The 14492-nt window shown below is 38.5% G+C and overlaps 1 protein-coding gene across 5 annotated transcripts in view; it reads left to right on the top strand.

Annotated features, from left to right (window-relative positions):
• Positions 1-14492, top strand: part of LTBP1 (latent transforming growth factor beta binding protein 1) — a 2555437-nt gene that overhangs the window by 2103746 nt on the left and 437199 nt on the right. For all 5 annotated transcript variants that reach the window (XM_044058988.1, XM_044058973.1, XM_044058980.1 and 2 more), the window contains 2 exons: positions 5638-5760; positions 10609-10731. In XM_044058988.1, the coding sequence (XP_043914923.1) occupies positions 5638-5760; positions 10609-10731 (246 nt within the window). The remainder of the gene's footprint in view (positions 1-5637; positions 5761-10608; positions 10732-14492) is intronic.

Genomic DNA, 14492 nt, shown 5'->3' with positions numbered 1-14492 from the left:
TATTTAACAAGTTTATTAATGCATTATGATCACTTTTTTATCTGTATTTATTTCCAGTTGGGTAGATAGGCTAGTCCATGGATGCTTTTCAATGTTGATCTGGCTTAGATAATTAAAGCTGCAGACCAGCCATACACATATTAATCTAGTAACATCACCCTGATACGGGTTATCCCTTAACCACAGACAGTTTCTTCAACACATTTGTCAAAAGAGTTGAAGATGTTGTGCAATTTTTTGTTTACTCTGTTCATATACATTGGTTTATCTCTGAAACAGTTTATTAATTTCTGTTGAAATTTCCAGGACAGTATGCAGCAATATTCTGCTATAAAATGTATTTAGATTGTGTTTTTAAGTCCAAAGGCAGTGGAACATTTCATTTTCATACTGGGATTCTGAAAGTATTGTGGAGTAGTGTATTGGAAAGCCTCTATCATCCTGCAACAAGTACTACCCAGATCACAGGATTCTGGTCCACCTCCTAGTATGGCATCGTACCAGTGGCCAAATTCCACATAGGAGACTCCAGATGTTATGAAAGAATCTGCTATTTGTGAAGTGGATGCTGTGCCAGACAAAGGTAATGGATTCAGAAACATTCTCTGTTAATGAATCTCATAACATATGCCTGGAGTAGCTTAGTTGTAGATGAGGCCACCACACTGTTATGGAGATCTCCACAGGCACTAATACCACACAAGTGTATGTGTATTCAGCACTGCCTTTACAGACATTTAGCCTGCCTGCTGTACAAGGCTTGGCATACAGATGGAGCAGCAGATCCTCTAAACTGGCCAGGAACCACATGACCATCTGTATGCCGGACTTATGGATGCATGTATAGCAGGTTAAAATTCTGTTCTGCAGACGTATCTCACATTAGCCATCAGTAGTGATGCAGGACATATCATAGCTCGAACTTACTGGAGACATTACATTTCAGTTACCATAAAGACAACAATTTAAATTGTACTGTAAAACATCTACCAAGCATGTGCATGGTCCATGGTCACCTTCCCTACCACACTTCCAGATTCTGTAGTACAGCTTCACCTGTGTGTTGGAACCAGTAATGCAGCCAGGCTGTATACCAGTTACTGCCTATGACACATATAGGTGGAGTTACCACCCTCCCCCCATAGTCAGCCATTTACTATTATGAGATACACCACTAAATACAACATTCCCATTGGTGGTCAATGCCAGTGAGAGAAGTAGTCTGATCATGCTGGGTGTTTGATGCCTGCTTTGGAGTCAGACATATTGCTTCAAAAGTAATGTTCTGCCTACATGGCTTGGGAATTTTCAGAGTAGTTTTATAGAATTTGATGTAGTTTTATAGAACTGGCTGTTCCCCATGTATAAACTCTTTTGGAATAAAGCCCTGAATAATTATGAACAAATATCCATTTTGATGTCATTATATTTGAAATAACTGAAAACTCACTCACAGAGACAAGTAAATATGGTTTTATTTCTTTTGATGAAACACTACGAAATGGCTTTGTTGGCGACATGATTATGGTAGCATTGCATTGAAGACATAGTAAGGCTGATGCAGTAGTTACCCTATGTTTTCCTGAACTGACCCAGTAGTTAAATTCTTCCTGTAAAGCAGATGTTTTAGATCTTTGAAGTTTGTCACATTCCGATGATAATGACCATTTTGGCTATTTCGGGTCCTTGTATAAAGGTGTCCATCTCTGAGACTGCTTGGCATTTTCTAGTGAAATTTTTGGAGAAAGGGACTGGGTCACTCAGCTTTATGTGCCTTTGCTATGCTTCCTTTGTCAAGGCAATGATTCAGCAGTTTCTTAAATGTTTACTCTTTTCAGTACCAGGTTTTGTTTATTACAATTAACATGGCATAAAATAAAACCTTTACGGAGAAATGCATAATGTTTAAGCTCTGATGTTACACCAGCGTAACACAAATACATTTCTGATACATACTTCATTGCCACGTTGAAAGGGATTAACTTCACTATATTCTTTACAAACAGAATCTCATAGACTGTATAAAAAATAAAGCCACCGGTATAAAATCACTTTACTTTATTAAATAAATAATAGAGCACGTGACAGTTTTCATACCAACTACTTCATCAGGTAATCTCATTCGAGTTTAGCACTGGTATTAAAGCTTATTCTCTGTATCACACACTTTCTAACACAGTATCATCTAAGTTCTTAAGTGACCTTGGTATTCATGTAGATTTTAAAGAAAATTTTATTTAAACATGGTGAGAGAATATGCTTCTTAATGTGTAATCTCGTAAAATTCTAACAGTAAATTAATAACCTGGTCCTTTCTCATCAAGAATAATGTCTTCCAAGATCTGAAAATGAATGCTTTTATAAAATACATACAAATCAGTGAATGCCTGTGAAAAAGCATTTTTAGGTTTCCCTGTAGCATGTGTTCATAAATTCTGTCAATAACATTCCTACTAATCTCACCAACATAAAAGCTGTCATATCCTTGGCTGTTTCCTAAATATATAAATCAATTTGCATAACATATAACATAACCCCTAAAACATATGATCTCTTAGTAAATATGTATCGAAAATGGTTCCACTATGAATAGTTGAGTAACAAGTTGGTGAAGGACCAACTCACTGAACATAACTAGCCTAAACAACAATATGATGAAAAGTTACTCTTTGAGCAATTTTGTGACCCTCCATTACTGCCACTGTTTTTTGCAGTTATCTCCAAAATCTCTTGCCTTCAGCAGCATGCATGTTATATTGTTGCAGTCCCTCATTATAAGTCTTTTGTTACATAACACATGCTGTTTTTTTCTTAACTCTGTGTATCCTGTGTTATTACACTGGTAACAGGGGTGGGATTCAGGAAAAAACACAAAAACAAAAAAAAACAAAGACTTGTAGATAGGCAGAAGGGGCACTTACTGCTAAGCACAGATAAAAAGAGCCCCCTTCTTTCCATAAAGAAGTACTTCCGACTGTAAATGGCTTGTGAAGAGTGCAAGCTTTTCCTGCTTAGCACACAACCTAAGTAGACTGCTCACTTCAGAAAATTACTTGCAGTTATACACCACACAAACTGCTCGGCATTATGGGCTGCAGTTCTGAAATGTGCGCATAAAATGCACCGAAGACATTGTAAGCCCATTGCTTTTGTTACCCTATGTAATTATAATTACTTGCATGACTCTTGGTTCAGTTTTTAATTTATATGATAAAAATAAATCTTACTTGGCCACATGTCAAGCATTGGATATGATCATACTCTCTTATGTTACATCAGCATCAGTTTTATGGGAACGTCAGCTACAGTGATATATGGCTGAGCGAAGCCTCTTTGTAAATTAGCAGCAGTCTCTGAGATCCCCACATATTTAATTGATGGGGACAACATTTGGAGCCCAGGTTCTGAACTTCAGCCTATGGTTAGGCAGCTGTGGAGAAGCTCATTGCTAGCCTTTGCTGAGGTGCCGAACCGATACTCTGAATTGGCCCAGTATCTCCAAAGCTGTACAGAATATTCTCAATGGACTCTTACAGTCCAGACACAGCTATGATAACCTTTTTTCCTGCGTGTAATGCCTTCACTCTTTGTATCCCAGTCTTCCACCTGCTTTCCTGTAGATTGCTTGCTTGCCTTTAGGCCATTTATATTAACAACACTGGAGCTGCATAGGGATTTACTGATTCTCCCAGCATAAGCTGAAAAGTGCTGCACAGCTGTCTAGAGAAGAGATTGTGGCTGGGATTCAAAAAAGCTTTCCTGCATGCATAAACTGCTGCTGCTGCCAAAAGATTAATGTGATTCAGACATGATTAGCAGCGATGAGGAAAGACCTCATTAGGTCATTTGCATGTCTTTGAATTGTGTGTAATTACCATCAGTGCTAAATAGCCCTTAGGGCAGTAATTACTTCTGGCAGCTCATGCATTGGGTTGGCACAAGCATTCCCGTCATTCATATTCCCACACGTAGGCAGACATTTGCATGTGCACATGAATACACACACACACACACACACACACACACACACACACACACACACACACACACACACACACACACACACAGACAAATACTCACAGACATCCTGTTAACACACACAAACACTTACTCACTGCACTCCATCTCATCACTTGATCACATGCTACCCATTCACACACACACTCACACATATGCTCACAGACATCCTGATACACACACACACACACACACACACACACACACACACACACACACACACACACACACTTATTTGCTATATATTCTCTATATGCCATCTCCCCACTCAGTCACATACATGGATATACCTACCCATTCACACACTCACACCTATCCCTAGACACACACACACACACGCACACACACATACAATGTGTGTACATACAAACACAATCTCATACCTCTCGGTTATCTCTGATTTTACACAACATCCTTGATTTTTCCTCTTATTTTTCCCCTGTCCCCAACTCCCCCTCAGATAAATCAAGGAGAATTGCAGTCAGTCAGAAATGCCAGACATTAGAGTTTCATATGTCTTATTGTTCACAAAATGCTTTGCCATGCAAAACTTTTTTTTCTATTAACGTTTTAAGTGACTTAGAGTAATATTTCAAATGTGTCCTTGGTGTCAGCTAGTGTTCCCCCGCCCCAGCTCTGTTCAGAAAATTTGAGTGAGTGCAGGAGATATGACAGCCACCCTCATGCAAACAGTGAACATACACATGCACGCTCACTCAACATCACCCCCCACTCAGTTATACTCATGGAGACACTCACCTATTCACCCGTATAGCTACTCTGCACCAACCCCTAAGTAAGTACTCTTTTGCAACCATACACACACACACACACACACACACACACACAGTCACCTCAGACCACTCATACACCTGCAGACACGCATACTCACTGCCATACGCATACAGACACACACCCTGCCACCACCACTACCACCTTTACATCTCAACTAAACTTACCTGTAACTCTGTCTCCTCCATTAGAAGTAATGGGGAGCATACTCATTTTATCCATGTTAATTAGCACAGCTGGTTGTGCTAATATGTGCACCTGAGCAATTCTCTTGCATCACTCAAATGCATAAATCCCCTCCCAAAGGCATTTCTGGTGGGCAACACATAGCTTATTAGTATAGGCTGTTCCCCTCACCTGAATGTCTCATTACCATTTAGTATGGCTTTGAAGACAGCCCACAGAAGTGATTCTATCCAGCATGCCAAATCACTGACAAGGGCCTTTCTCTGAAATGGAAAAGACTATTGCCAGCATCTTTTTGCCCATGTTAGGGCTTAACACTAGTGGTAGCCCAGTCTGAATCCCAGCCTTGAAGTATCTAAATGCATTAAGCAAATCACTACAAACAGAGCAACTTGACATAGCAGTAAGAAAATCGTGTTTCTAAAATATGGCTCTACACATTTATCAGGCAGAGTATGCCTATACCTGCAATCAAGTTGTTATATATATATTATATACTTTTTTTTTTTTTTGCTAAGGAAATAAAAGGGTTAAATTCCTTTAAAATGAAATTAACAGCTCATTTGTGCTTAGTTACAAATAACAAGACCTCCTGGCTTTTGTTACTAATGTTTCTTTAATATTCTTGTTTTGTTTTTACAGATATCAATGAGTGTCTGAATAGTTCTGTATGTGCCAATGGCAGGTGCTCTAATCTAGAGGGATCATATGTTTGTTCTTGTAATGAAGGATATGAACCAAGCGATGATGCCAAGTCCTGTAATGGTAAAAAAAAATGTCTTATTTATTATTTTAACTCGGGCATTTACGTCAGACTATTTAAACTATAAACTGCATTGGCTGTCTAAAATGATTTGTTTATTTAACCGTTTATTTTTTTAGATGTGTAGTGATTCTTGGAACGAAGTGGTGAAATCCTGAAAGAAAAAGAGGAAAAAGTCAGCTTTAAAATCATACATATAATGAGCAGATATGGTACAGTTCATCAAAAGCCAGTTAATCAGAACCATGCTCAGGAATCAGAATGTACCAAATGAAGCAGTCTGGAAAAAATATGTATTGTTACTGGGAAAATGACTTAATATTAGATGTGAGAAAGTGACGTGATGAGTTTTAATTTTAACACTATATATTTATTATTAATTTTTGATGTTTGGTTTGTAATATGTCAGTAGTTTTTGATTCTGAATCTCACACCCAAAATACTAACTGGACTAGACCCCCTACACACCTCTACACTACATAGACCTGCTCAAAGGCCTCTGTACCTCCGGATAACTGCAGACTTGCTTTGATATGCAGTGGACTAATTTAAGTGCATTTGGTATGTGGTGGTGAGTAAAGGGATTTTGCTGTCTGTTGGTGCAGCATGTATAAAGGCTGTTTTTATGTAGCAGTGATTTCGGAATCCTTGTTCAATTTAAGAATGCACCCCATTATCCTCATCCTGTTTAAGTTGTTTTCGACAACTGCTTAAATCTAGTAACATACATTTCTGCACTATTTTCCCCTCTTCAGTCTCAGCTGTTTGATGTTTTAATAATGAAAGCCACTGTTCTACGCTGTTCAAAACACTTTAATCGCTATTTGCATAATTCCTGGTTACATTAATTTTAATGAGTCTACTTGAAATAATTTAAAATAAATTAATTTTTGTTGAGCTCCATGACCATAGCTTAGCAAAGTTGCAGTGCTGTGAAAATATAGTACAGCAATTTTTTACATTAAGGAACAGTGGCTTAAAGCTGAACTGTGAAAATGCTAACATACAGAACAATATTTTTGTAGAATGTCAAGCCACTGTACCCACACGTGTGAGGGAGTCTCCCCATCCCCCAACATTCCCTGAACTTATTTATTACAACTCCAAAACTGGTAAACATCAGAAGAATTTATAAGTATCAAGTATATCCTCCTCTGCAGTGCATTGCAGTTTCAGACAGTTTTGGGGTCGAGTGCTGCAGTGAGCCTTGCCACACTGCAGAAGCACTGTCCAAGTTTGTGAATCTTCCATATTCATGACCTAAGTTCATTATTCCATACTGCCTGAAACTTCAGCTATTTAAGTGTAATCAAGGGAACATATTTATTAAGCCTGAAATAAATATATCTATCTGTCTATGCATCTATCTATCTATCTATCTATCTATCTATCTATCTATCTATCTATCTATCTGTAGAAGCTGGAGTATGGGGCGAATCACCACAGTGGGACAGTAGTATATGCAAGGGAGCATGCCCCCTGAAAAAGTAAAGATAAAGGCACATTTCATGTGTAACATAAGTGGTACTTAAGTCTTGAAGCTGTAGAGCTTGTAGTATGAAGTCTTAAACTTCCAATAGGATACTATATCCTGCTATTTATGGTCCTTATTTGCTTTGATGTATTAGACAACAGCATATGTTAATAAGTACAGACTTTCTACTGGTTCTTGATATATTAAATAATGTTCCACATTGATGAGTGCAAACTTCACTGTGCTGTGACATCATATGACTTAAAGTCATTGAACTGTGCTGCAAAAAAGTCTGCTTTACTAAGTCAAGTAGAACTGCTTTACATTATTTCGCAACAAGATTGTAGTACCTATCTGGTATCCAGAACAGCATATTTCCGAGTGTGTATGTGTTATAGTGCATTGTTCTACAAATTATAGCTTGTATAGAAGCAAATCATATTAAGTAGTCTCATATTGTATGCTTTTACTTAGCACACTTCCTTTTAGTCATAAAACAGTGCAGTTGGTGGATAGAGCAGAGGCTGACATACTAACACAGGTGACACTCGCTCCAGACTGACATCTCCTGCAGCAGGCAAGAAATGTGAACTCAGCTCTGTCACAAGTGCACAATAACATAATCTTTGCATTAGTTTTTTTGTTTGTTTGGGATTTCTTATTGTAGGCAGGCTATATCCTTTTTTAACAGATTCTTATTTTAACTGTAAGAAAAGTATTCTGCCGAATGAAATATGCCAGCAAACAGATTAAGAAGAGTAGCTTTCCACTGCTCGCCCCACATTATTCCTATCACAGGTGCACACACATCCTTACTTGTGGCTTTCATTAGCCATTCATATTCCTGCACTCCAAATGAAAGCAGTTTATGTTGGTTTGAAACCCATTCCTTTTGAATCTCTCCAGAGAAAGCACAAGGCATTGTATTGCTTTTTCTCAAGCAGCAGTGACCTTGGAGTGTTGGAGTGAGAATATAAAAGTAAGGAGATAGGGGTGCAGCAGGGCCCTGCAACCCTGGGAAAATACTTTTACAGACTTCTGCAGGTTGTTATGGATGTAAGTAGTACACCTGTGAAGACATGACATCAGGTAGTTTGCATTCCTGTGTTGTTGCTTTATGCTTTGCAGCTTGGGGTGTAATTTAGAGCAGATTAGTTTCAGTCAGATGTAGTGGACCTACTTCAGAGACAGCCCTTCAGATTTATAAGGTAAGACATTGCCACATCCTTCTGCCACTAACAAGAAATTAGTACTCATTTCTGGTTTAAACAGACAGGGCCATGTTATTAAGTACCCCATGCCACTATATATGACTGTGTGTCACAGAGTGATATACAAAAGTCTTTCTGATTAATAAACTCACTAATACAATGGAAGAAGATTGTGCAAGACCCATTGTGGGATCCTACTCCACTGTGTACCATCAGTTTATCTCCTTTGCTAAACATCCCCCTCACAATGATACTTCATTCATCATGGCAGCCCCAGTGCAGTCCCCAATTATCCCAGTAGTCTTTCATATAGGACAGCAGTGGCAGACTGCATAGTGGTGATCTGCAGACCAACACAGTGATCTCACAGTGATGAGCAACATACCGATGCCAGGAAAGAAAAAAAACTTATTTTCGTGGAAGGAAATTCCTTGTAACAGAATCTCCTGCAGTCTATGCAAACCTGCTTTCATACACTACCCTGCCTCATCCCCGCACTGAGATGCAGACTGCCAATGGGAGGTTACACAGTGTCTGATCCTCTCCTTACCATAATAAGGTAATGACCCCAGTATTGCCCCCCCCCGAATGCTGATATTGACAGGCACCACTTCACCACCTGGTGCAGATTATGCCTACATTAAGTAAGTGATGGTTCAATATCAATGATATTTCTCAAACGACTTAGCTGGTATGGGCTTGCTAGTGATTTCTGTGCTGGAGTGCATTGGTGGGTGGTCTATCATATTCCCAGGTGTCTGATTTATGGTAGTGACTACCACATCAGATTAAGAACATAATTCCGAGTGTGTTTCAAGAGGTTCCATAAAACACATCTGTTCCAGCTTATTAGCAGCTACACTATTTATAGAAATATGGCTTAAAGAATCGTTTATGTTTATTGGTGTATTTCTTGTTTTTGTTTTCTGGTATAAATTGTAGATTGCGCTTACTGATAATTCTCGACTGATTAATTGCCCTGGGGTTCGGGATTTAATCCTGTAAGATGTTGACATTTAGTACCAAAAGAGACCATTGACAGGCTCTGACTTGGAAGTAACAATTTCCTTCTAGCAATGAAAGGAGTTCATGTATGTCTGCCAGCCTACCCTCTTTGTTTTACTGTTTCTATAAAGCTATTAGTAGAACATGTCACCTTTAACTCCACCTTTTCAGGAGTGCATTATGACAGAAAAGATGGACTCTTTTCCTTTACAGTGGTTTCACCCTTCTTTGTATACATTAGCTGTCCAGCTCAGTCTCTTCATTATTTTTCCTCTGTAAGGCAGAAGGCGTATCTCATGTTTTAAGTAATTATACATAGTTGAGTGGTGCCTTATGGAGGCTGGGAGAGAAGTAGGTAAGTGTAAACAGGCACTGCAAAATATTTAATTATTTAAAAAGCTGAGTTTTTTTCAGAATTGCACATACACAACATACACAACCATATAATTCTGAAGGGACTTTTTTTTTGCTAAACAGCTCAGGATTATCATCCAAACCAAAAGGGTGAAATGGCCACCTAGAGTGAAACATGGCATGTTTATAGCTAGTGGGGCCTTGAGTGTACCAAGTAAAAGTTAAAAAAAACGAAAAGTAAAAAGTCATGGGCATTCTGAAGCCATGTAGCTGAAGCACTGATTTCTTTAAGGAGTAATTTGCATATATCCCATGGACCTTCACTATATGAAGATTAAGGTTATACAGTGAAGACTTTTGCTTTGCTGGGTCTTTCTTGCAGTTTTTATGTAATATAAACAAGGACTATTAGTCATGTCATTTTTAAACACGTTACAAATAAAGTATTCACTTGTGAGCAAACCCTTGAAACTCCTGGTCGAAATTTAAATGTTATTCACCATTGTAGCGCATAACGTAACTTTTAGCTTGTTAGGCAGCTTTATTGATAATAGCCATATGCTGCTGATGTTATTATTTCCAGACAAGAAATGTAATGTAATTACCGTGTCTGGATTGTTTAACTGAAAGTTTACCTATATCATGAAGGCAGTCAGGTAAATCAGTGCATAGGCAGAGATGCTTGTTCTCTCATTAAGTTAGCCTTTACTAACAAAAGAACATGAGTACGTATTGTGAGCAACAGAAATGCTTTTGTGCAAGTAAAATAAATATGAAAATGACTTCTCTTACGTTTCTGTCCACAGATGTTGACGAATGTCAGCGTGATGCTGTTTGTACAAATGGACAGTGCAGAAATACAGATGGCTCATTCCAATGCGTTTGCTATCAGGGATACCGTCTCACTGCTGCCAAAGACCAGTGTGAAGGTAAGAAATCAAAACGGGATTTTAATGTTTCCATTGCATATTACCTTGTGGTAAAAAAAAATGTGTAACATTTCTCTGTGCTGTTGGTTTCCCACCTCACCTTTAAAAAGCAAAGTTATATAAATGCAGGCTGAGTGACATGTAAAAGAAAATTGTAGCCTAAGCATCACAGGAGCATTCCTACTTATCTGAGTTGGTTTTCCATAATATTTATAGACATAGTTGCATGTACTGTGCTGCGTATCTTTTTCTGGTGATAACTATACTATAGTAAAGACATGAAACATTTCTTTCATCGAATTAAGTTATATTGGTGAGATCTATTCCATAATATAGAATTGATTAGCACATCAATTTTGAGGCATCAACTTGTACTAGTAACTAAAGTTCATTAGCGGTGCTGGAGAACACTAGAACTAAAATAACTCCTATATATTTTTTTTGTGATAAAATTCAATTTTATGCAGTCCTTTTTCCAAACAGTTGTCGTGCTGCATCAAACCTTTTCTAACAGATTGCTGTGTGCAGGTGTGGCTTTACTTATTACTTTATGGGGGTGTACAGTGTCAGAGAAGTACCCTTCCATGACCCTTCAGCAGATAACACCCTGCCTTCAGAAAGATGTAGGTAAAATACAGTTAAGTAGTACAGGGATGTTACATAAAATAGCCAAAGTTAAAATACCAAAGTTAAAAAAAGTGCTAAGAGTGTACATCCACTGTGGGAAGAACAGACAGATCACGAGTGAATAATCCAATGCAGTGAACATAACCAGATGCACGCACATAGACACACACACACACACACACACACACACACACACACACACACACACACAGACACACACACACACACACACAGATACACACACACACACAGACACACACACACACACACACACACACACACACACAGACTTGCACACACACACACACACACACACACACACACACACACACACACACACAGACTTACACACACACACACACACACACACACACACACACACACACACACACACACACACACACACACACACACACATACACACGCACACACACACACACACACACACACACACACACACACAGACACACACTCACATACACGCACACACACACACACACACACACACACACACACACACACACACACACACACACATACAGTGAGGAGCAGTATCCATGCATTCCCTTATGGAGGTAGTACCTTTCCCATGCTTTCCATGCTACTTATACAAAATATGGAATTGCCTGCAGAGTTCCATCCTTCATTAAGTAATGTTCCAGTAAAGCCAAACACAACTGATGTTACACCTTTTTAAAAAACAAGTCAGAAGGTGTAACACAATTGTTGTCCAGGATGTTGGTGTACATAAGAAGTAACGTGAGTTTTCCTTTTTTTTTTCAAAAGCATATTGTTTACTAGAACATAAAAATACTGTACACCTTAAAATTCACCAGTCTACAATTACATACATTTGAAATCTTGGGTGTTCTCAGAATCACAAATCAATTAAACTTAGTATGTAGTCATCATCGATGAAGTTTACTACTTTAACTAAAAAAAAATTCTGGTGACTGTACCACATTTACATTCTAGCATTTCAGCTTTTAAACCACTAAATCAGAGACATTGTCATTTGACATGCTGGTTGGTGATTGTGATCACCACAATCATACCCATGTCTCCATGGAATGTTCTAGCCCTCATATCAGCAATGATGAACATAGCAGGTGGAGCCCCGTGTTATTTCATATGGACATACTCGACTATTAAGATAGAAGGGGAGTCCAAAAGTAAGGGGAAGCTTGCAAACTGCATTCTTTGCTCAGGTAGTTTAGTTGCAATATAGATGCTTAGAAGGTAGACAATGCATAACCAAGACAGTTTCTTCATTGTAGAAGTAAAGTTATTTACTAAATTATTGCCAGTCCATTGAGTTCAAGCTTGTAATATGGATAAAGGTTACATTCACATCCTGCAAGTGACCCACAGCTTACATTGTTGGCTTCTGTTATTTTAAGCTTATTTTGTAATCCGTGTAAGTGTGAGCAACTTATTTAACTAGACCTGTACCCAAGATCAATCCCAGAAAGGCAACACCTCTGTCCTGTATGATTTATTCATTAGCCTACTGTTTCACTTAAAAGTGAAATGTAAAGACACCATTTATGCCATAAGTGTTACTAGATCAGAGTATCGAATAGTCATCATGCACTGCTCTGCTCAGCTAAATGCTTAGCCTCCTGAAGTCAACAGAGGGAGACAGACAGTACTGGCCTTCCTAAGGATCAGGACAGTAGGAGAGCATTAGGAGCTTGAAGACTCTTCGGAAGGGCAGCCTCTGACCAGGCCCTTATGGAAGTGCTACGCATTCGTAAATCAAACTCACTCTAGGGATCTTAACTTTACCCCTGATATGAACAGGTCATGCTGGAGAGATAGATACAGCTCCCAGAGACTGCCATTTCTCTGGAATAAGCTCCCTATTCATGTGAAACAGAACCCCTCCCTGACCCTCTTCAAATGCAACCTAGATCAATGGATGGGTGACCTAAATTCACTCCTGGGGCAGTGCCCATGTCCCTCCTGGATGGAGGAGGTCAGTATTAACTGTCATAGTCCCTTACCTCTATGAGCTTCACTTACCTAACCATTGACAAATGGGACAACTCCGGATAAATAAGGCTAGGCCTATAAGGGCTCTAGAGCCATTAGCCAAGTAACCTTCTATGAACCTATGAACCTCTTCAAGAGCTATCATACTGTGTCCTGTTATCCTCCTGCTGTTGCCATAGCCACACCAATTGTGGTACCTGTTTGCTGCTTAGTAACCATAATCTAACTTTTAATTGCCTCATCTAATGTTCTTAGCTTCCCACTCACATGTACTGTGTGGTGTAATGTATCAAGTCAGAAGGTGTGAGTATATAAAAAGAGAATCATTGCTGCTTTACAATTAGAGGTCACCCTGGCAATGATTTCTTGTGGAGAAAAGCATTTGGCCTTATGGCATTCATCTTTTTTTTCTGTGAAGTACTGAAGCTCAAGGAATTTCAAATCAGTATTGTGTAGGGGACTATATTTATGGATTTCTTCCATCTGATACTAAGAAAGTACAAGAAGAAACAAAACAAAATAGTATATCGTCATCTGATGTGCTGCAGACAGCAAGAAACAATATTTTTCAGTATAAGGTTTCTTCATGTTAATACAATATATCTATATATTCCACAGACAAATTAATTTATTTTCATTGTTTTGGAAATTGGTGGTCCATTACATGCAGGCTGTAGTTTGTTACTGTGTTTGGAGCGGACTAAGTACTGCTATTGTCCATGCTCCAGAGCAGCAGTTCTCTTGTCTTTTACCTCTGTTATTCATTGTCAAAACCACACAAATTTACTGATCTATTCAATTAAATATAAAAGAAAAGAAAACAATCGAATAAAATAAATAGCAAAAAAAAAAAAAAAAAGATGCATAAAGGGTTTCATTGTTTAAAAACTCAAGGAGATATGGTAAAATAAAGCCGTTTTCCAGATTTTTTTAACCTGCTTCATGAAGCCCTGAATCTAGAGATACACTCTGCAGCACAAGTTCGTAAGAAGGAATGGCTGCTTTTACATTTCATCTTTATAAAATGCAAGCGCCCCACATTTTGACTGTAGGCAAAACAAGAATTTAACTGGTGCTACTGGAACTTATTTGTTGTTCGTTAATGAGCTTTTATCATGAAAGCAGACAAACATTAACAG

Source organism: Protopterus annectens, chromosome 1.part2 (assembly GCF_019279795.1).
Source record: "Protopterus annectens isolate FY-2018-M chromosome 1.part2, PAN1.0, whole genome shotgun sequence".
Taxonomy (NCBI): Eukaryota; Metazoa; Chordata; order Ceratodontiformes; family Protopteridae; genus Protopterus; species Protopterus annectens.
This window is presented reverse-complemented; position numbering and strand designations above follow the sequence as displayed.